This window comes from Ammospiza nelsoni, chromosome 7 (assembly GCF_027579445.1).
Source record: "Ammospiza nelsoni isolate bAmmNel1 chromosome 7, bAmmNel1.pri, whole genome shotgun sequence".
Taxonomy (NCBI): Eukaryota; Metazoa; Chordata; class Aves; order Passeriformes; family Passerellidae; genus Ammospiza; species Ammospiza nelsoni.
The window spans coordinates 39,055,867-39,077,199 of record NC_080639.1 but is presented as its reverse complement, the minus strand read 5'-3'; the positions used below and the strand labels follow the sequence as shown (position 1 = coordinate 39,077,199).

General features: G+C 47.7%; 1 protein-coding gene across 2 annotated transcripts in view; it reads right to left on the bottom strand.

Moving 5' to 3' along the window:
- Positions 1–3,883: 3,883 nt before the first annotated feature.
- The window catches only part of GALNT13 (polypeptide N-acetylgalactosaminyltransferase 13), a 41,317-nt gene continuing 23,867 nt past the window's right edge, over positions 3,884–21,333 (bottom strand). For both annotated transcript variants that reach the window (XM_059476195.1, XM_059476194.1), the window contains exons 9-13: positions 18,769–18,949; positions 17,197–17,336; positions 14,658–14,756; positions 12,703–12,837; positions 3,884–5,182 (exon numbers count right to left, since the gene is read on the bottom strand). In XM_059476195.1, coding sequence (XP_059332178.1) covers positions 5,042–5,182; positions 12,703–12,837; positions 14,658–14,756; positions 17,197–17,336; positions 18,769–18,949 — 696 coding nt within the window. In that variant the 3' untranslated portion in view covers positions 3,884–5,041. The remainder of the gene's footprint in view (positions 5,183–12,702; positions 12,838–14,657; positions 14,757–17,196; positions 17,337–18,768; positions 18,950–21,333) is intronic.

Sequence of the window (21,333 nt, the reverse complement as noted above, 5' to 3'; positions counted from 1 at the left end):
CCGACACCGACAACCTCACAGCCGGCAAAACCCGCGCGGTCCCCAGCACCCGCGCGGCCGGCAAAAGCCGCGCAGTCACCAACACCCCGCGCAGCCCCTCACACCCCGCAGTCCGCACAGCCCCGCTCAGCTCCGCATCCCCCGCGCAGCCCGCCCGGCCCCGCCGCGCCGCGGCCGCGGAGCCTCCGCCCGGCGCCGCCGCCTCCCACGCGGAGCCGCCGGCAGCGGCCCCGGGCAGGGCGGCACCGCCCCGCGCAGCGACACTCCCCCCGCACCGCCCCGCGCAGCGACACTCCCCCCGCACCGCCCCGCACCGCCCCGCGCAGCGACACTCCTCCCCCCGCACCGCCCCTGGATCCCGCACCGCCCCGCGACCCTGCGCGTCTCAGCGACCCCGCGCACAGCCCGCCCTCCGCAGCCTCGGTGCGCTCTGCATCTTCATCCTCAGCATCCTTCACTCATCCTCCTCCCCCCGGTATCATCATCTTCCTCCTCATCTTCCTCTCCCCAGCATCCTCCCCCGGGCCTCCATCCCTCCTCCTCCCTCTCCTATTCTATTCTATTCTATTCTATTCTATTCTATTCTATTCTATTCTATTCTATTCTATTCTATTCTATTCTATTCTATTCTATTCTATCCCATCCCATCCCATCCCATCCCATCCCATCCCATCCCATCCCATCCCATCCCATCCCCCTTTATCCCGTTTTTACCTTTATTGCATTCCATTTTAAGTTTTTGAGACGTTTAGATGCCCACGGCAGCCAGGCAGCCCTGCCAGCACACAGAGGGGACACAGCCCCTTCCACCCGGGAACAATTTCCCTGAGAGAAGCCACAGAGCTCAGCCCTGATCCAGGACTGGTGGGAAGCAGGAAAGGAGCCCCAAAATGTGGATGAATGCCCAGGGAATTGTGGAGCAGTTGGGTGGGAAGGGGGCTGGTGGTGCTCCAAAGGGCCAGGCTGTATCCAAGGGTCCTCCTCACCCACTCCTGCTGTAGAACTGCTGCCACCAGCTCCAGACAAAGCTTGGATTGGCAGCTTTAACCATGGGATAAAGCCCAGCCACACTTCACTTTTTAACCATCACCTTCCTCAGAACTGATTCTCAAGGATTTTTCTGGCCACTGCATTTCTATTCCAGCTTTTTTTTTTTTTTTTTTTTTGCCAGAAAATTGATTTAGTTTCACACTTTACTCTTTTCTATTCCCAATTTCTCCAGTTCCCCGCTCTTTTTTTCCTGACAGTGACACAATGCCTGTTAATTTTCCCACCCAATTCAAGGAAATTTTGTATGGAATTCATCCCAAACTCTGGCCACGCTGCCAGAACCCTCCTGGCTCACAGATCCAGCAGCCTTGCCAGCTTCCCCTCTCCTATTCTCCTTTCTCCATCCCTCCTGTTTTCCCAGAGGCCTCTCCCTGGGCTGGAATTGGGCAAAGATTCCCTGTGATCCATCCCAATGTGACAGTGACAATCCAAGGGGAGCCATTCCCTGTAATTACTGCAATTAAAATCCTCATTGCTTTTAGGAGGATGAGCACATTCCCAGCGTTCCCAGCATGTTCTGCCAGCCGGGGTGGGATGAGGGAACAGTGGGAGTGGGAAAGGAGTGGTGGACATGGAACAGCGTCACCCAAAGGGTCCTGGGGACAGGAGGCTGCTCCAGGCAGCCCTGGCAGAGCTGTTCTCCTGGAATGATGGAATTCCCAGCTGATCCTGGTGTGCAGGGACACTCCCCCTGTCCCAGCTGCTCCAGCCTGGCCTTGGGCACTGCCAGGGATCCAGGGGCAGCCCCAGCTGCTCTGGCAATCCCAGCCCAGCCAGGAATTCCCAGTTCCCAGTGTCCCATCCATCCCTGCCCTCTGGCTCTGGGAGCCATTCCCTGGCTCCTGTCCCTCCATCCCTTGTCCCCAGTCCCTCTCAGCTCTCCTGGAGCCCCTTCAGGCCCTGCCAGGGGCTCTGAGCTCTGCCTGGAGCCTTCCCTTCTCCAGGAGAACATTCCCAGCTCTCCCAGCCTGGCTCCAGGGGCTCCTCTGGACTCTCCAGCAGCTCCTCATCCTCCCTGTGCTGATTATCCCACCAACCCACCCTTCCCCTGCCTGCTGCCATCCCAGGCCCGAGGTTTGTATTTAGATCCATTCAAACTCACCTGGGCAGGAGTTCCCCCTGGGCCTCCTTTCCCTGCAATTCCATTTCTTCTTTCCATTCCATCCCATCCCATTCCCTTTTATCCCATTTTTACCTTCATTGAATTTGATTTTAAGTTTTTGAGATGTTTAGATCCCCACAGCAGCCACGCAGCAATTCCCTGATTTCTGCACCTGGAGGCTTTTCCAGGCTTTAGCTGATGTGGGGGTGATGACAAATGAAATGATGAAATTAATTATGTGTTCCCTGAATTAACAGAGACATTCCCAAACCTGTCTCTGCCAATCCCACTGCCTGGGGATGTGGATTTGAGGGCAGATCCTGCTGTTTTCCCATGGAAAAATCATTTCCAGTTTGAAATGGGAGTTGGAGCAGGCAGTCATGGCACCAATACCAGCATATTCCTCAAAAATATCCTAATATCCCTCTGGATGAATCCCTAAATCCCTTAAATAAATCCCAAAAAAAGGGACAAATCATATTTCCAGGGAAATGAGATGGAGGTTGGTTCCCTCTCTGTAATTTTCTGTCAATCCTAATTATTGCCATTTCTGAGAAATCCCAAAAAAAAGGGGAAATACCTCGGTGCCTGCATTCATCCCTCCCAAAGGGATTATTGGGTGATTCATTCCCAGGCTCCGCAGCCCATCATTAACAGGAGCAGTTAATTACCTCTAAGGGCTTTAATTACCAGCAGGGGAGGCTGGGCCTCACCAGGGTTTGGTGTCACCTGCAACTCCAACCCCCCAGACACCTGCAAGGACAACCTGGAACAGGAATTACTGAGAAAAGGGGTTTTAGTTGGGGTTTTTCCATGGTTTTTGGACAACGAAGCAACTCTGGATGTGGGGAATCTCATTAAATGAGTTGTTAATTAGCCCTTTTGTGATTTGCTTGATTGAAGGGCACTGCAGCAGTGTAGGATGAATTACAGAATTATGTATTAATATAGAAGGTCTATTTATAAAATCCTAATTTTGTAAATAGCTCTGGTTCCAACGTCAAGGAGCCTTGGGATGGGACAGGGCAGCGTTGGGAATGTGGAGCTGTCCCCCCCTGGAGCCAGGGGTGCTCCACAGGCAGGTGACACCGCCCTGTCCCACTGTCCCCAGGACATTCCCCACCTCCCCCTTTTATTTATTAATTATTCCTCTCTTCCTGCATGGAAATTCCTGGTTAAAATTGATCCTGATGTTTTCCTGCTCTTTTTACAAAGAATAGAAACTCCCCCTTTTCTGGGGGATTTTTAAATCACATTTTGTATTTCTGGAGGATGAGGAGCAGGAATATTGGGGCAGGAGGGTGGAGATGAGCACCAATCTGAGTTAATCCAGGATATTCCAGCTCCATGGATGCCCAGCAATCCCTTTCCCAGCTGAACCCCCTCCTGCTTCCCATTTAATGCTCAGTATCCAGCAAATACCCTGTCATTTACACCATCCACGAACCCCAGGATGAATCCAGGACCACCACAGCAGATACAGAAAATACCAGCATTTTTAATGACCCAGTGCATTTACAGAGATTTTCGGGGATTGTGAGGGAAATCCTGGGAAATATTTCCCCACTTACCCATGCTGGGATCCCACTGCCCTGGGATTTCAGTCTCCTGAACCCTCTGGGCAGTGAGAATTGCCAGAATCCCAGCCCAGAGGGCCACAGCTGCATTCGGGGTGGCTCCCACAGGAGCTCCCTGTCCCCACATCCCAGCAGGAGCAGCTCCTGAGGGCCAGCAGTGCTTTGGGAACACCCACACAAGGATGCAGCCCCCAAATTCCTGAAACCAGGAAGGAGCCCCTGTGATTCCAGGAACACCTGGAGGCAGAGCTGGGAGCGGATCCAGGGGCAGGGCTGGGATGCAGGGACTCGTGGATGCATTGGGATGGAGGGATGGAGACCCTCCAAGCTCCAGAGGTGTCAGGTTTGGTTCTACCAGGTGTTCCCTGAGCCCCAGGTCCGGACCCAGTTCTGATCCCATGGGAGGAGGGGACAGCTCCCTCCGTGCCACCCCGAGGTCCCACGAGTGTCACTCCTTCCCCTCGGCATTCCTGTGTCTCCTGTGGCCTCATCTGTTGGAGTTCCTTGGCCTGCTTTTCCCAGCGCTGGATCCCGTTGTTTCCCAGCACGACCCAAGAAGCTTTGGTGCTGTCAGATCCCACGGGGCACGAGAGAACACCCAACATTCCCCAGGATATTCTCCAGGATCTCCTCCAGGAGAGCCCAGCACATCCCATCAGCTCGGGCCACACCTCCCAGGATGGCTCCCAGTGCCAGCTGGTGCCACAGGGCCTTTAGGATGGACCACCTCTCCGTGGTGACACATGACAGTGACACCTCCATATCCCACCTTCTCCAAGGTGCCTCTGGAATCTCTGGAGGGACAGCAATGCCTCCCTATCCCAACTTCTCCAAGGTGAACTGGTGCCTCTGGAGTGACAGCAATGCCTCCATGTCCCAATTTCTCCAAGGTGAACTGGTGCCTCTGGAATCTCTGGAGTGACAGCGACACCTCCCTATCCCAACTTCTCCAAGGTGAAATGATGCCTCTGGAATCTCTGGGGTGACAGTGACACCTCCATATCCCAACTTCTCCAAGGTGAACTGGTGCCTCTGGAATCTCTGGAGTGACAGCGACACCTCCCTATCCCAACTTCTCCAAGGTGCCTCTGGAATCTCTGGGGCGACAGCAACTCCTCCCTATCCCAACCTCTCCAGGGTCAGCCGCTGCCTCTGGAGCCTGGAGCCCGCTGCTGTCGGTACCAGCCGATGCTGGATCGCCTGAGGAGTCCGAGGGCCCGGCGGCACCGGGAGCCCCTGCTGGGGGTGCCTGTGCCGGGGCCGGGAGCGGGCTGGCACCGCTGGGAGCAGCGGGAGCAGCGGGACGAGGCGGTCACGCCGGCAGGGTCATGTTGCGCAGCAGCCACTGCTGGGCGCGGCCGCCGCCGCAGTCGCGCACGGTGGGCACCAGCCGGTCCTCGTCCGACGGCTCCGCCAGGCACTGGTTGCTGTTCAGGTGCCTCAGGGTGAGCTTCTGCAAGGGGGGGGACAGAGAATTCCTGCTGAGAACACAGCATGCCACTGCAATTCTGTAGCTGTGATATTCTCTGAAAAATCCCTTTGCCGGGATTTTTTCTCCTGAGAAGCTGAGAAGCCTCAGAGGAAAAGAAAGAAAATAATTATCTGCTGCTGTGGGATGCAACAGGTGCATCTGGGATTGGTATCATGTGCCTGTTTCTAATTAATGGCCAATCACAGCCAGCTGTCTCAGACTCTATGGTCAGTCACAAGATTTTATTATCATTCCATTCCTTGCAAGCCTTCTGATGGAATCCTTTCTTCTATTCTTTTAGCATAGTTTTAATATAATATATATCATAAAATAATCAATCAGCCTTCTGAAACATGGAGCCAACATTCTCATCTCTCCCCTCATCCTGGGACCCCTGTGAACACCACCACAGAATTCCACCCGGGAAATTGCAATTTTCTGGCATTTCAGGCCAGGTTTGGTCACTGGAGCAAATCTGCTGGAGCTCCAGGACATCCCCACCACCCTGCTCCTCCCTCTGCGGAACCAACAAACCCCTCAGCAAAGGGAAGAGAACTCCAAGGAAATCTTGTCTTTCCAAGGCACAGCTGCTGGATGGAGGAGTTTGGTCGCCATGGCCATGGACACATGGAATGTTTGGGACCAGAGCAGGAAATTTTTGGTGCTGATGGGAATGTATTTGCTCAGTATTCCATGGAAATTCTGCTGTTCCCAGGGCATTTTTCCTTCTTGGGACACCTCCTCTGATCCCACATTTCTGAGGGATGGGAGAATTAGAAGACATAAAAAGAATTGGAGGGAACAAAACACCACCTGCTCCACAGGGAGAACAAATTCCCAGAGAAATCCCAGGAAGTTAAACAGGAAATTCTGTCCTTAAACAACACCAGAGAGGTTCAGTCCCAGCTGAGCCGGGAGCATTCCCACCACCATCCCCTGGGATTGTGCCAGGGCCTGCCCACCCTGCCAGGCAGGAATTCCCAGTTCCCAGTGTCCCACCCATCCCTGCCCTCTGGCACTGGGAGCCATTCCCTGGCTCCTGTCCCTCCATCCCTTGTCCCCAGTCCCTCTGCAGCTCTCCTGGAGCCCCTTCAGGCCCTGGAATGTTCTGGAAGCTCTCCCTGGAGCCTTCCCTTCTCCAGGGGAACATTCCCAGCTCTCCCAAGATCCCTGGGAATGGGGAACTTCAGGGTGGAAATCCTGTCTGCAGATAATCCACTGGAGCAGAGCCCGATTCTATGGCAAGGGAACAAACAGGGAAAACCAGGATGGGCAGGAAAATCCTCAGGAAAGGAGGAATTAACTCCAAAATTTATCCCAAACAGCCCAGGCTGATGTCAAACCTTGGGATCTCCTCAGGGATAGAGGGGCTGGAATTGTGGGAGCTGTTTGAGGTCTTGGGCTCACCCAGGAGGATAAACATTGATATAATATCAAAAAATTATAAAAAGAATAAATTATAGAAAAAAATTAATATGAAAGATAAGATTATAGATAATATAAAAATAATACATTAAAGAATATAGATGACTATAATATATATTATGTGCAATATAAACAAATATAAAAAGTAAAAGAATACAAAATTTAAGGGACTAAAATTAGAAAAAATAATATAATCCAGAATAATATAAAATATGATATATATAAAATAATATAAAATAATACAGAAGAGAATAATATAAAATATAAACTAAAATAAAATAATAATAGTCCTAACTGAAGGAAAATCAGGAATTATTTTCACAACAGTCTGATGCTCTCAGGGCTCATAAACTCTATTTATGTTCATTATTTATAATATTTCTATATAATATTATATTTACTGAAAAATATAGCATTATGCTTATATATTACATAATAAACATATGGGTGTTTATGAGTGTAAATTTATAACTATTATAGTTTTATATATTTTAATTTTATATAGAAATAAAAATTACAAAATAAATACCCATATATATATAATATTAAATATATATAGATATAAAGAAAGATTTTTTCTAGTGTTCCAACTAAACTGGTGGGAAATTCCAACAAGGAATTTGGTTTTCCTACCACCCATCTCCCTGTGCTACTCCACTGAATGGGAAGAATTCCATGAAAAGTACAGGGGGAAAAAAAATCTATAAAAATTAACAAATTCTAGGAAAATTCTAGGAAAAATCCATGGAAAATCCTAGGAAAAGTGGAACCTTTTTGAGAAAATATTTTGCAACTGGAATTATTTTTATGTCTGGGAATAGGAACTAAATCTTCAGCTCCTGCAGACTGGAACAATCACGGTGACAAGAGATCAAGGGAGTTTAATTCATCCAAAATTCATTAAAACTAACAATAACTAAGACTAATAATTACTAGTAACTAATAATTATTAAAAACTAAAAGCTAACACTAAACATCTCTTCTATCCTACAGCTATAAAATAAACTTGTCTTGTTTTATAGAAAAAAATTGATATGAAAAATTATATTAAATTATATGAAAATTCTATAGAAAAAAAAAGATTTTATGAAATTTCTATCAAAATTTTATTAAAATTCTACAAAAAATTAAATCAACATTCTGTGGAAATTCCATGAAAAATTCTATTAAATAATTGTATGAAAATTTTATGAAAAATTTATGAAATAATTATATGAAAATTTTATTAAATAATTGTATGAAAATTTTATTAAATAATTGTATGAAAAATCTATGAAAAATTGCTAGAAAATTCTCTGAAAAATTATATGAAAAATTGTTAGAAAATTCTATGAAAATTCTACAAAAGATCCATGAAAATTTCATAGAAAATTTCACGGAAAATGTCAGGGAAAATTTCAGGGAATAATGAAAACTGTGTGAAAAAGTGTTTCAAAAATTCTCGTTCAATTCCCTGAAACATTCCACGAAGATCTACGAACTCCGTGAAAAACGAACACTCGCGGAACCGTCAAAAAAATGTTCAAAAATACAAAACTCGCACCCAAAACTAAAACAAGACAGAAACTCCGGCGAGCTCCTCCAGCAGAGCCCGGAGCAGGAAGATTCCCTGGCAATTCCTTACCACATCCCAGCTCTGCTCCCAGTCCCGATGGCCCTACAGGAAGTAATCCGTGGGGCTGGAGTAAACCTTCCTAAAGACTTCCAGGCGGGAGTAATTCCTGAGGCTCCAGGTCTGCAGGGGGCTCCCGTCGCAGGCCTCCACCGTGGGGCCCTGGGAGCCGTCCTCCACCCTGCCCAGCGTCAGGCACGACTGCGTGATGATGTGCAGGAACGTGCGCCTCTGCAAGAGCGGGAATGGCGCGGAAAACCGGGAATCGTTCGTGGAGAGCGGGATGGGAATGCGCCGGGGACAGACGCGGATGGGCGGAGGGAATTGCACACAAAATCTCCTCCCTGCTCTGGAGAGCATTCCCATGATCTAGATTGTGGCTCCCAGTCCCTATCCTTGGATTGCTGCAATTCCCTGCTGGGAAGATTCACAGATGGGGTTTTCCTAGCACAAATATCCCAAAACTTCCACCTTGCTCTTGAGAGCATTCTCGTGATCCACATTGTGGCTCCCAGTCCTGTTCTCCCTACCCTCAGATTGCTGCAATTCCCCATTGGGAAGATCCAGGCAGAGATGGGGTTTTCCTAGAAATACCCCAAAACTTCCACCTTGCTCTTTAGAGCATTCCCATGATCCAGAGTGGGCTGTAGCTCGTTCTCCCCACCCTTGGATTGCTACAAACACCTGCTGGGAAGATCCCCACCTGGGAAGATCCACAGATCCACATATTTGAGATATTTCTATCTAATATTCTATTGGGTAGAAATATCCCCAAACTTCCACCTTGCTTTTGAGAGCATTCCCATAATCCAGCATAGAGCGTGGCTCCCAGTCCTGCCCCTCCAACCCCCTGGATTGCTGCAATTCCCTGCTGAGAAGATCCAGGCAGAGATGGGGTTTTCCTAGAAAAATCCCAAAATGTCCTCCCTGCTCTTGAGAGCATTCCCATGATCCAGACTGTGGCTCCCAGTCGTACTCCTCCAACCCCTTGGGTTGTTGCAATTCCCCATTGGGAAGATCCAGACAGAGATGGGTTTTGTTCTGCACAAATATCCCAAAATTTCCTCCCTGCTCTTGAGCCCATTCCCAAGGTCCATCATGGAGAGTGGCCTCCAATCCTGCCTCTCCAGCCCCTAGGATGGCTGTGATTCCCCACTGGAAAGATGTGGGCACAGATGGGGTTTTTCCTGCACAAACCACCCTAAACCCCATTTGGGAATTACACAATTAAAACCAGAATTCATTAAACATTTATGAGGTTTTTTTTCTTTCCCACATTTCCAGCTGTTCCTTTCCGGTGCCATTTCCAGGTGGGGTGAGATGAAGGGGAGCTTCCACTTCCCTAAATTCTCGCCATTGTCACCCCATCACTGAGGTGGAATGCTCTTCCCACATCCCTCACCCACTCCTTTTCCATGGTTTTGGCTTGGGAATGGAAAAAGTGGTGTGAGGATAAAGCAGCCACTAAAAATACCAGAGCCCAGTGTCCCTAAAACGTCACTTGGAGTCACGGGCAGGGACAGCAGTGCTGGATCCCTCTGGATCAGCACTCCCTGTTCCCTCCTGTCCATCAGCCCTTCCAGGGAAAGCAGAGGCCCATCAGTACAGGACTTGGAATTCTCTCTCTCTGGTGTTCACAGGATATGAAATATCCAGAGGTGGCAGATTCCTCACATGGGGATAAACAGGAATGTGGGAATCTGAACAGGCTTTTCTGGTATGTGGATTCATGGAATGGTTTGGGGTGGAAAGCCCTTAAATCCCATCCCATCCACCCCTGCTATGGCAGGGACACCTTCCAGGCCTTGGGCACTGCCAGGGATCCAGGGGCAGCCCCAGCTGCTCTGGCAATCCCAGCCCAGCCAGGAATTCCCAATTCCCAGTGTCCCATCCATCCCTGCCCTCTGGCACTGGGAGCCATTCCCTGGCTCCTGTCCCTCCATCCCTCTTCCCCAGTCCCTCTCAGCTCTCCTGGAGCCCCTTCAGGCCCTGCCAGGGGCTCTGAGGTTTTCCTGCATCCTTCCCCTCTCCAGGGGAACATTCCCAGCTCTCCCAGGCTGGCTCAGGGAACGGGAAGCTCTGGAATGTTGGAGCAGCAGCTATGGAGAAGCACGGAGTGAGGGCACTGCTACAGGAGCTATTCCAGGGATTGGGAGTTGGCACAGGGATTGCACCAGACTTACCTCAAAGCTATACTCCCATTTACCAAAATACTGAGGGAAGGGAAGACAGAAGGAAAGCGGAGTCAGTGATCCAAGGAACATTTTTTGTGCAGCCCCTCAGCTCTCCCTGGATGGAAATTCCACAGCTTTGCAGGGACACCGCAATTGGGGACAAACAGTGGCAATTATCCAGGAAAAAAATCATGGAATTCTGAGCAGGGAGGGATCCACAGGGATCAATGATCCAAACCCTGGCCCTGCCAGGATATCCCAACAATCCCATCCTATCCCTGAGAGCATTGTGCAAACACTCCTGGAGCTCTGGCAGCCTTGGAATAAACCCTGAGGGATCTGTCAGGAATAAACCCTGAGGAGCTTTTCAGGAACAAACCCTGACATCACCATCCATCCACAAGGAATTAAACTCCCTCCTATCAGCTGTGACACATTTCCAACCTCATTTTTTCCCTGGATCCTTTCATGCGTGTCACGTCCCAGGATCTCATCCCTCTCCACATCCAGAGGTTTCCCCAGATGTCACAACGGGAATCACCAGGTGTGGGAGCCTGGAATCTATTCAGTATTTAAATGCCACAAATTAAATTAGGAGATTATAAAAAAATAATAGTAGCAGGAAATCATAGAAAATTCCATAAAAATCCCTCAGAGTAACCCCTTTTTAGGATTATTTCATGTCCAGCTGTGGCCCCGTTGTCCATTGCCAAGCCAGAATTCCTAAAAATTCCTAGAAACCACCCAAAATCCCTCCATGCAATGCCTAAATAAGCAAGGTAAGGAAAAATCAGTGTAATTCCACTGGAAAATCAAATTAATGAATACAAGGGATTCAGGAAATATCCTGCAATTATTTCTCTTGGAAAAAAATTTGGAATATCACAGCTGGTTGTTTTCTTGGGCAAAAAAAAGTCCTGGATATTAGGAATGTTTGGAGGTTAATAATACACTAACAAATATATAATAATGGCACTAATGAAATGAAAGGGAAAATGGGTAGTTGAAATCAGAATATTCCAAGAAAAATTGGTAACAAAAAGCTTTGCTCAATAAATCCAGGGACAGGGAATACAATGGGATGTTTTCTAGGAGAACAAGCAGCCAATCCTTGGAGATGCCATAAAAACATGGAGTATTCCTGTTTTAGGAGCTCCATCTCATGGCTGAGCTGGGTTTTACACCATTCCTGGGAAATTCTGCTCAATTTAAAGGAAAAACCAGCACATTCCCTGTGTGTGTATTTTACTGGAAGAATTCCAGCCTTCCAGGCCGGAAGAGGGGAGGTGCCCAAGGAATTCCTGGATGTGGCTGGGCTGGGGACAAGGTGGGGATGGGGCACAGCTCGGTCCTGATGACCTGGGAGGGCTTTTCCAGCCTCGGCGTGGACACCAGCAGGAATTTCCCCATGGAAAGGGTGTCACCATCACATTTTCTGGAAAAATCTCTTTGCCCAGGATTTTGCTCCTGGGAAGCTGAGCAGCCTCAGAGAAAAATGCAAACAATAATTATCTGATTTGCTTCTCCTGTGTTTTACTGCTTTGGAATGTGGTTTGGACATTGTTTACCAACTGGTCATTGTTTGATTGGTTTCATGTGAGTTGTTTCTATTTATTTGCCATTGTTTTTATTTATTGGCCATTTCATGATTTATTATAATAAAAATTCATTACTCTCTACAGAGCCCAGCTGTGTCAGGGCTCTGGAGAGAGTCATGAATTTTCATTATGATCTTTTTAGCCTTCTGTCTGTATCCTTTCTGTATTCTTCAGTATAGTTTTAGTATAGCATTCTTTTATATAATATAGTAACATAAAATAATAAATTAGCCTTCTAAGAACATGGGAGTCAGATTCATTCTTTCCTCCTTTGTCTGGGGAACCTCACCAATACCACAGAAAGGGTGCCCAGGCCTTGGCAGGGGCTGCCCAGGGAGGTTTGGAGTGCCCATCCCTGGAGGTGGCACTCAGTGTGAACGGAAATCCCTGTGGGAATTGTTTAAAGCGAGATGGAAACAGGGAATTGGGCGAATCCCAGGAGGATCTCCCCAGGAGCTGGCTTGGAACTGGAACCTTGGTGTGTGTGGCCAGCAGCAGGAATTTCCCCATGGGATTGGAGCTGCCCAGGGAGGTTTGCAGTGCCCATCCCTGGGGGTGTCCCAGCAATTCTGGAGGTGGCACTCAGGGCTCTGGGCTGGGGACAGGGTGGGCACAGCTGGGACTCCATGACCCTGGAATGCTTTTCCAGCCTCAGGGATGCTGGGATTGTGCCACCCCCCAGGCCCGGGGTACCTCAGCATCGTACTCCCAGAGCTGGTTGCCCCTCAGGTGGTGGCACTTGAGCATGAGGACGGGGCCGTTGAGCCGCGACACGTCCAGGCACAGGTCGTCCGTGCGGATCTCCTTGTCCGCCGTGTAGGAGAACACCTGGAACACAGAGGGGCTGGGAAAGGGCTGGGAACCCCAACCCTGGCCCTGGGAGGGACCCCGGGCTGGAGAGCTGGAGCCTTTCCTCAGAGAAACCCATGGGAATTCAGGGGAAGGAAAAGGTTCTCCACTGGAGAAATCCATTGGAATTCAGGGGAAGGGAAAGGTTCTCCACTGGAGAAATCCATTGGAATTCAGGGAAAGGGAAAGGTTCTCCATTGGAGAAATCCATGGGAATTCAGGAAAAGGTTTTCCACTGGAGAAATCCATTGGAATTCAGGGAAAGGTTTTTCCTTGGAGAAATCCATGGGAATTCAGAGGAAGAAAAAGGTTTTCCCATTCAGGGGAAGGGAAAGGTTTTCCACTGGAGGAATCCACCAGAATTCAGGGGAAGGGAAAGGTTTTCCCTTGGAGAAATCCATGGGAATTCAGGGGAAGGTTCTCCCTTGGAGATATCCATTGGAATTCAGGGGAAGGGAAAGGTTTTCTCCTGGAGAAATCCATGGGAATTCAGGGAAAGGTTCTCCCTTGGAGATATCCATGGGAATTCAGGGGAAGAGAAAGATTTTTTACTGGAGGAAACCATGGAAATTCAGGGAAAGGTTTTCCACTGGAGAAATCCATGGGAATTCAGGGCAAGGTTCTCCCTTGGAGAAATCCACGGGAATTCAGGGGAAGGAAAAGGTTTTCCACTGGAGAAATCCATGGGAACTCAGGAAAAGGTTCTCCCTTGGGGAAATCCATGGGAATTCAGGGGAAGGGAAAGGTTCTCCACTGGAGAAATCCATTGGAATTCAGGAGAAGGTTCTCCCTTGGAGAAATCCATGGGAATTCAGGGAAATGGAAAGGTTTTCCACTGGAGAAATCCATGGGAATTCAGGGGATGGGAAAGCTTTTCCCAGCCAAAAAGCAGGGAAATGAGGCCAAGCTCCAGTGAGGATGGAGGAAGTGACAGGAGGAGATGGCAGGAGCTGGGATGAAGATCCAGGATAAATCAGGGATGGGAACATGGAGCATCCCAGCCTTTCCCAGCAGGAATGTGGCCAGGAGCAGGTGTCTGCAAGACCAGAGCTACCAGGGAATTGTGACCGTGCCAGGCTGGCACCACCCCTGGAAAATTCTGCTCATAAATAATAAATTCTAATTAATTAAAATGCAGTTAATTTAAAATATGCTTGAAAGTCCCTTAATCATAATTTACATCCCAAACCTCATATGAAGCAGCCATGCTAATTTGGATATACAATGGAATATGCAAATTTTGTCCTAATTAACCCAGTGTTGTTGGTCACAAGACCAAGAATTCCATCCCCTTTTCTACTCCCTTTCCAGCCCCTCCAAATGAAACATCCCAGGCCCCCACTACTGGAATTCCACTAAAGAACTTCCATGAATATCCTGGATATTTATTTTCCCTACACACATTCAGAATAGATGGATTCAGCAACATTTATGGAGATTCCTGCCCATTTCATTTTTACAAAAGTAAATTCAAATTCCTGATCACATTTCCTTAAGGTTGTGTCTGGAGTGTTAAATTTAGTATTAAATGACAGCAGGATTCTATTCAATATATTCACTGGGACACTTCCCATGGATGGGCACCAATATTCCCCCAAAATCTGGAGCTGAAATTAAAAAAAAATGGCGCTGAGTCCTCTTAAAATCCTTCAGCCCAAAATAAAATGTATTTTGGAATTTTCAGTGATTATTTTGTTATTACTTTCAGACAAAATCTAAACTAGAATTGAAACAGATATTTAAAATATTCCAAAGGAATTCTTGGACAAATAAAGCCACTTTTCCCTGGTTTTGTTTACCTGGTTCCCTCCCATGCCATGGCAGTTGAAAAATCCCACTTTTTCGTTCTCCTTGCGGCCCATGTTGTCCAAGCACTGGTTGGTTTCAACATTCCTGATCTGGAGAAAGCAAAGAGGTGAAACATTCCTTAAAATATTTCCTGGACCTGCCAGATCTGTGCAGAAAATTGCAATCTGTGAACAGATCACATTCCCAAATAATCAGGGAATGGTCTGGGCAGGAAGTGGCCCCAAGCTCATCCATGGCCAGGGACACCTCTCATTATTCCATGTCAGGCCAAGAGGGAATTCAGGATGACTATCTCAAATCTGTTGGAATTGCCATTCCTTTTCTCCCTGTTGGTCCCAGAAAACAACAAAGCATCCACTTGGGAAATGCACTTTGAGGCCTGGCGCTGCTCACCTTTGATTTACACCATTTTTCCTTGGGTTTGAGCCCAGGAGGAGCCATCCAGGGCAGGACACGGATCATTTACGGGCTAATGATGCTGCTCCAGCCTGGATGCATCAAATCCTGCCCAAATCTCTTCTGCAAGGCAGGAAAACGTCCAAAAAATGCACTTGCAATGCCTTAAACCCCCCCCATTTCTCTGCTACTCCCTGGGCTTTAAGGCTGCAATTCCCTTTTCCTGCTGCACTGGAACAGCCAGGCAGGGCTTTAATTCCCAGCTCCTGCCTGAGCTGCTGTTTCCATGGGAACTGAGGCACACTGCACACATCAGGTGCTTTAATCACTTCTTTCTGCCTTTCTCATCCCATTTTCCAGCCTGACAACGTGCCACAATCCCACTTTATTTGACATTCCTTAGACAAGTCCTTTCCTTGCTGGAAACCCCCATTTCCCTTTATTTTGGCAGGATTAAACCCTGAATCCTCCAGTGCCTTTTATTCCTGCCTACAATGGCAAATTTCAGTGGGAAATCACTTCCCTGGATGTCAAAAAAAGCCATTTGTTCCTCAGAGTGTTATTCCAGGATTGTTATTCCCTCACCAAATCCTTTGATTGTTATTCCATCATCTCAAATCAACCCATTCCAGAGCTTTTAAAAGGCGGTGTAGGTACAACTCAATGTAATATTTTTAACTGTGAATTTGTTGAAATTGAAAGGAATTCCAGCTCCTGGTGGTCCCAGAATGTTGTGATTACCAGGAATGTCCTTGACCCTCAGCTCCAGGCTGGAAAACACTCAGTGAACAAACACTTCTTTTTAAAAATCCAAAAAAAGCCATTTCTAAGCAATTAATGATGATGGAAGGTTCCCCTCAAGGGCTGCATATTCATTGTGTCAAAATATTAATGCCAAACTTCACTTTTCCAATCTCCTGCTCCACTTGGGAGATAAATGTGCCTGGTGAACATTTGGAATAGACACTTGATTTAAAGGGAGATTTTTAAGGAGAGGGAATATGTTTGGAACAGCAACTTCTCCTTGATAAGGACTTAAAAAATGGAAATCAAGAGAAAAAAGAGATAAGAAAAGAACTCCAGGACCTGAGTCTTGGCTCCAAAGCCATCTCATCCCCTTGGGAATGGATCCACTGGCTCTGGACACCTCCTGGTTCCCTGCACTTACTGATTTCTTTACTTACTGGTTTGTGGTATTTACTGGATTCCTGCACTTGCTGGTTTTTGGTACCTACTGGTATTCCTTACTAACAGGTTTCCAGTTCTTACTGGTTTCCTCTACTACTGGTTTTTCCTTTACTCATTGGTTTCCTGTACTCCCGGTTCCCTTTATTTACTGGTTTCCTGCATTGCTGATTTCTTTTACTTACTGGTTTCCAGTACTACTGGTTTGCTGTAGTTACTGGTCTCCTTTCCTTAGTGGTTTCCTTTCCATACTGGTTTGCTGTCCTTCTTGGTGTCCTGGATTTACTGGTTTTCTTTACTTGCTGGTTTGTTGTAGTTACTGGCTACCTGTAAGGTTGCTTTCCTTTGCTTGCTGGTTTCCAGTTCTTACTGGTTTCCTTTATTTCTTGGTTCTCCTGCTTTCCTAGACTTCCTACTTCCTTGTAATTAGTTCCTTACTGGTTTGTGTGACCCATGGAGGGCTTCCTGCACAGATTGATTTCCTTTCCTTCCTGGTTTCCTCCACTCCTGTTTTCCTGCACAGATTGATTTCCTTTAATTCCTGGTTTCCTCTACTCCGGGTTTTGCTGCACGGATTGATTTCCTTTAATTCCTGGTTTCCTGCACAGATTGATTTCCTTTAATTCCTGGTTTCCTCTACTCCTGGTTTTGCTGCACGGATTGATTTCCTTTAATTCCGGGTTTCCTGCATGGATTGATTTCCTTTCATTCCTGGTTTCCTGCACAGATTGATTTCCTTTCATTCCTGGTTTCCTGCACGGATTGATTTCCTTTCATTCCTGGTTTCCTGCACGGATTGATTTCCTTTCATTCCTGGTTTCCTCTACTCCTGGTTTTGCTTTACTTCCTGGTTTCCTGCAATTCCTGCTTTCCTTTCTTTCCTGCCCTCCCCTTGTCCCTCCACTCCCATCCCATCCCCTGCCAGCAGCCCATGGTGAATTCCAGTACCTCTCCCAGGGAGTAGTAGCGCCGCGGGATCTGCGAGTCGGGGTACACGTTCTCCAGGTACCAGGAGAAGGGTTTGCAGCCCAGCCTCTCCCGCAGGGCCTTCCTGACAGAAACATCTCCATAATCCACCTTCACCACCCCTGGAATGGGGAGAGAAAAGTCAATCAAACATTTGGGGAAAATCCCAGAGTCACCCCAGCTCCCCTTCATGGCTTTCCTGACAGAAACACCTTCACAATCCACCTTCACCACCCCTCCAATGGTTTTCTTAAACCCAGCTTGGCTTTATTAAAAACTGGTTCCTGACTCATCTCAGCACAGATAAAGATTTTCCTGTTATCCACACAAAAACAGGAGAAGGCACCAATTAAAAATAGGCTCAATATCCCAAAAATGAGAGCTGAGCTCTCCTCCAGCAGAATTCTGTTTTCCCAGGGAACCGGATCTCTCCAGACTTTTAATTTGGGATGTAATTGTGAGGTGTGCCCCTCATTATGCTGAGAAGTCTATTTCCCACTGGGAGCAGCCCCTGGCTCCTCTCTCCTGGGATCTCAGCTCAGGAACGGGATGAATCAGCTCCCAGAGGAGCTGGGGATGAGGCTGTGCCAGACAACAGAATCCTCATTACCAACAGGCAAATTCCTTTGTTCTCCCAGAGAATTATCCAGAGATCCCCATTTTCCTCATTAATAGGAAGGGAGAAGGATCAAAAAGCAGATTACAAATATTTTAAAATATCTTTTTATATTTAGGAATGCCCTATTAAAAAAAAATCTGTTATTTCCTACTTCTTTTTATGGACAACTTCCATGAAAACGTTCATTTTATTTCCCTCTCTCGTCCATTTGCTTCCCAATGCTGGGGAACAACCTCATTATATTTTATCTATTAATTAATGCAGATATTAATAACTTGGGAAGAGATCAGGGGCTGGAGCGTGTCCAGGGAAGGGAACAGAGCCGGGCAGGGGCTGCAGAATCCCTGAGGGAGCCGGGCCGGGGCTGCAGAATCCCTGAGGGAGCCGGGCCGGGGCTGCAGAATCCCTGAGGGAGCCGGGCAGGGGCTGCAGAATCCCTGAGGGAGCCGGGCCGGGGCTGCAGAATCCCTGAGGGAGCCGGGCAGGGGCTGCAGAATCCCTGAGGGAGCCGGGCCGGGGCTGCAGAATCCCTGAGGGAGCCGGGCAGGGCTCACCTGGAGCACAGGAGGATCCCCAGGGACCTTTTCCCTCTCTGGAATTCCCTGCCAGGAGGGCACAGCCGGGGGGTCGGGCTCTGCTCGCAGGGAACAGGGACAGGAGCAGAGGGAACGGCCTCAGGCTGGCCCAGGGCAGCTCAGGGGGGATTTTGGGGCAATTCCTGCAGGAAAAGGTGCTCAGGTGGAGTCCCCATCCCTGCAGGGATTCCACAGCCCTGTGGATGTGGCACTGGGGACAGGGGGCAGTGCTGGCAATGGTTGGATTCAAAGACCTCAGAGAACTTTTCCAACCCAAACAACTCCAGGACACCTCCCATTCCCATCCCCCTTTTTCAGGAAGCACTCCAGACCTCCAGAACACCCCAAACCCAGCCGTACCCGGGGAGATGATGTAGAAGAAATCCTTGAACTCGTCCATCCAGACCTCGGCCAGCCTGCGGTTGTTCTTGTTGATGACGTGGCCGGTGCCCCCCGGGAAGGTGTAGGGGGTGGCCTTGCGGAACACGTGTCCCACGTGGGAGCAGGTGACGATCTCCAGGGAGCCCCCACACTGCCAGATCTGCAACGGCAACGGGGCCAGCCTGCAGGACACTGCGTGGGACCCAGGACATCCCTCTGGCTGCCCTGGAGGGCTCCAGGCCTGGCAGGGGCTCAGAGACCTGGGCATGGAGCCACAGACACCTGTGCCTTGATTTTAGCCCATGGAAACAATCACCAGCTTTGTGTGAGGAGTTACAAGCCACAAGGGTTTGAGTAGAGTGATAGTGAATTTGTCACAGGGTCAAAAAGTAGAATTTTGGGGTTTTTAGAATGGGGGTTCAAGAGGCAAGATGGAGGAATCTGGGCATGTCCTGTCCTCCTTCTTCTTCTTGTCCTCCATCTTAATTGTTTCAATTATCTACTTCGATTATTTTAGTTCTGGTTTTTTTCCAATTATTTATTTCAAATATTTCTTTCCATTTTTAAATTTCAATTATTTATTTCAAATATTTATTTCCATTTTAAAATTTTGATTATTTATTTCAAATGCTTTAATTATTTCAGCTTTTCACTTCAATTATTTTATTACAATTCTTTTACCTCCAGGCTCCTCCTGGTGTTCAATCTCTGAGTTTTTGGGGAGTTTTAAACAGGAGCTCTGGTGGAGTCTTGGAATTAAAGCTCCTTGACACAGACCTGAGTTCCCATGGCAACCAAGGCAGATTTAGCTAATTAGGGCTCCCTCCATTTCCAGAATTCCACTGGAATGAGAAGGGATGGGATCTGTGGGATCAGCAGTGAAACATCCCTGTGTTAACTGCTCAGGGACTCAGGGGGAACTTTGGGATCAGGGGTGCCAAGGAATTCCAGAGGGAACATGGAAAAATCCCAAATACACACTAGGGATGTGCCTAGGGAGCAACCTGGGAGCATTAAATAACTCACATTACTTCATGGAATAACCCCAAATATACCTCAGGAAATACATCCCAAATATTCACCTAGTATGTGCTCATGGAGCAACCTGGGAGCATGGAATAACCCCAAGTAACTCCATGGAATAACCCTAAATAATCCCAGGGAATAACCCCAAATAACTCCATGGAATAACCCCAAATATACCCCAGAGAATAAATCCCAAATATTCACCTAGCATATGCTCATGGAGCAACCTGGGAGCACAGAATAACCTCAAATAATTCCATGGAATAACCTCAAATAAACTCCAGGAATGTGCTCATGGAATAGCCCCAAATAATTCCATAGAATAACCCCAAATAATTCCATGGAATAACCCCAAATAATTCCATGGAATAACTCCAAGTACACCCCAGAGAATAAATCCCAAATATTCACCTAGCATGTGCTCATGGAATAGCCCCAAAAAATTCCATACAATTACCCCAAATAATTCCAAGGAATAACCCCCATGAACTCCAGGGATGTATTCCCAGAGCAACCTGAGAGTGGGGAATAAATCCCAAATATACACCAAGCATGTGTTCATGGAGAAATCTGGGAATAACCCCAAATATACACAAATATAATATTTGGGAGTAAATCCCAAATATTCACCATGGATGTGCTCTTGGAGCAATCTGGGAACAACTAGACACACAATTTGAGGCACCCTCCATCCCAAATCCGAGCATTCCCCTGCTGGTTTCCCATTCCAGCTGGCAGGGAATTCCTCCCACAGCACCATTTTTTAAAATCTCTGCTCCTGGACACTTTTCCAGCCCATTTTTGGCTCTCCTGGAGCAATCTGCTCCCTGTGCCAGCTGGGATGGGACGTGGGGGAACCGGAACCCTCTTCTTAGGAAAAGGAATATTTTTCAGTATTTTTTTTTTTAAAATCCCAACAAACCAACCTTCTGGGACACTCCCTGGGAACATGACTGCTTCCCAAAGGTTCCCATCCTGGCTAAGAATTGTGGGGTTTAAGGGATCTGCTCCCCTCACAGCACATGGGATGCATTCATCCCTTGCTGTGGTGACCCCAGGGAGTCAGGGAATTCTGGAATGGTTTGGGATGGAAGGGCATTAAATCCCATTTATCCCATCCACCCAGGGACACTTCCACTGTCCCAGGCTGCTCCAGCAGGAAAATCCAGAGAAATCCCCTTCCCCCTGTACTTCCAGCAGTGCCAGAAATCCCAAATAAACCCCATCCTACCCCACCCAGAGCTCACATTCTCCTTTCCCAGACCTGCCTGGATTATCCTAAGGAATAATCTCATAGGAATTTTTTTTTTCCTGATGGACAGATCATTTTTAATTCCCATAGGAAATCCTTTCAGAGCATCAAGTTTTCAGGGCATTCTCCAAGCGGGATAAAACCTCTTGGAGAATTTAACAGAAAACTAAACATTTCAGTAATTCCATAAATAAAAATAAAGTTTAGGAATAAATCAGGTTTTCCTTGACTAAAGCAAACCCCTGGAGCTGTAAGAGATACCTGCC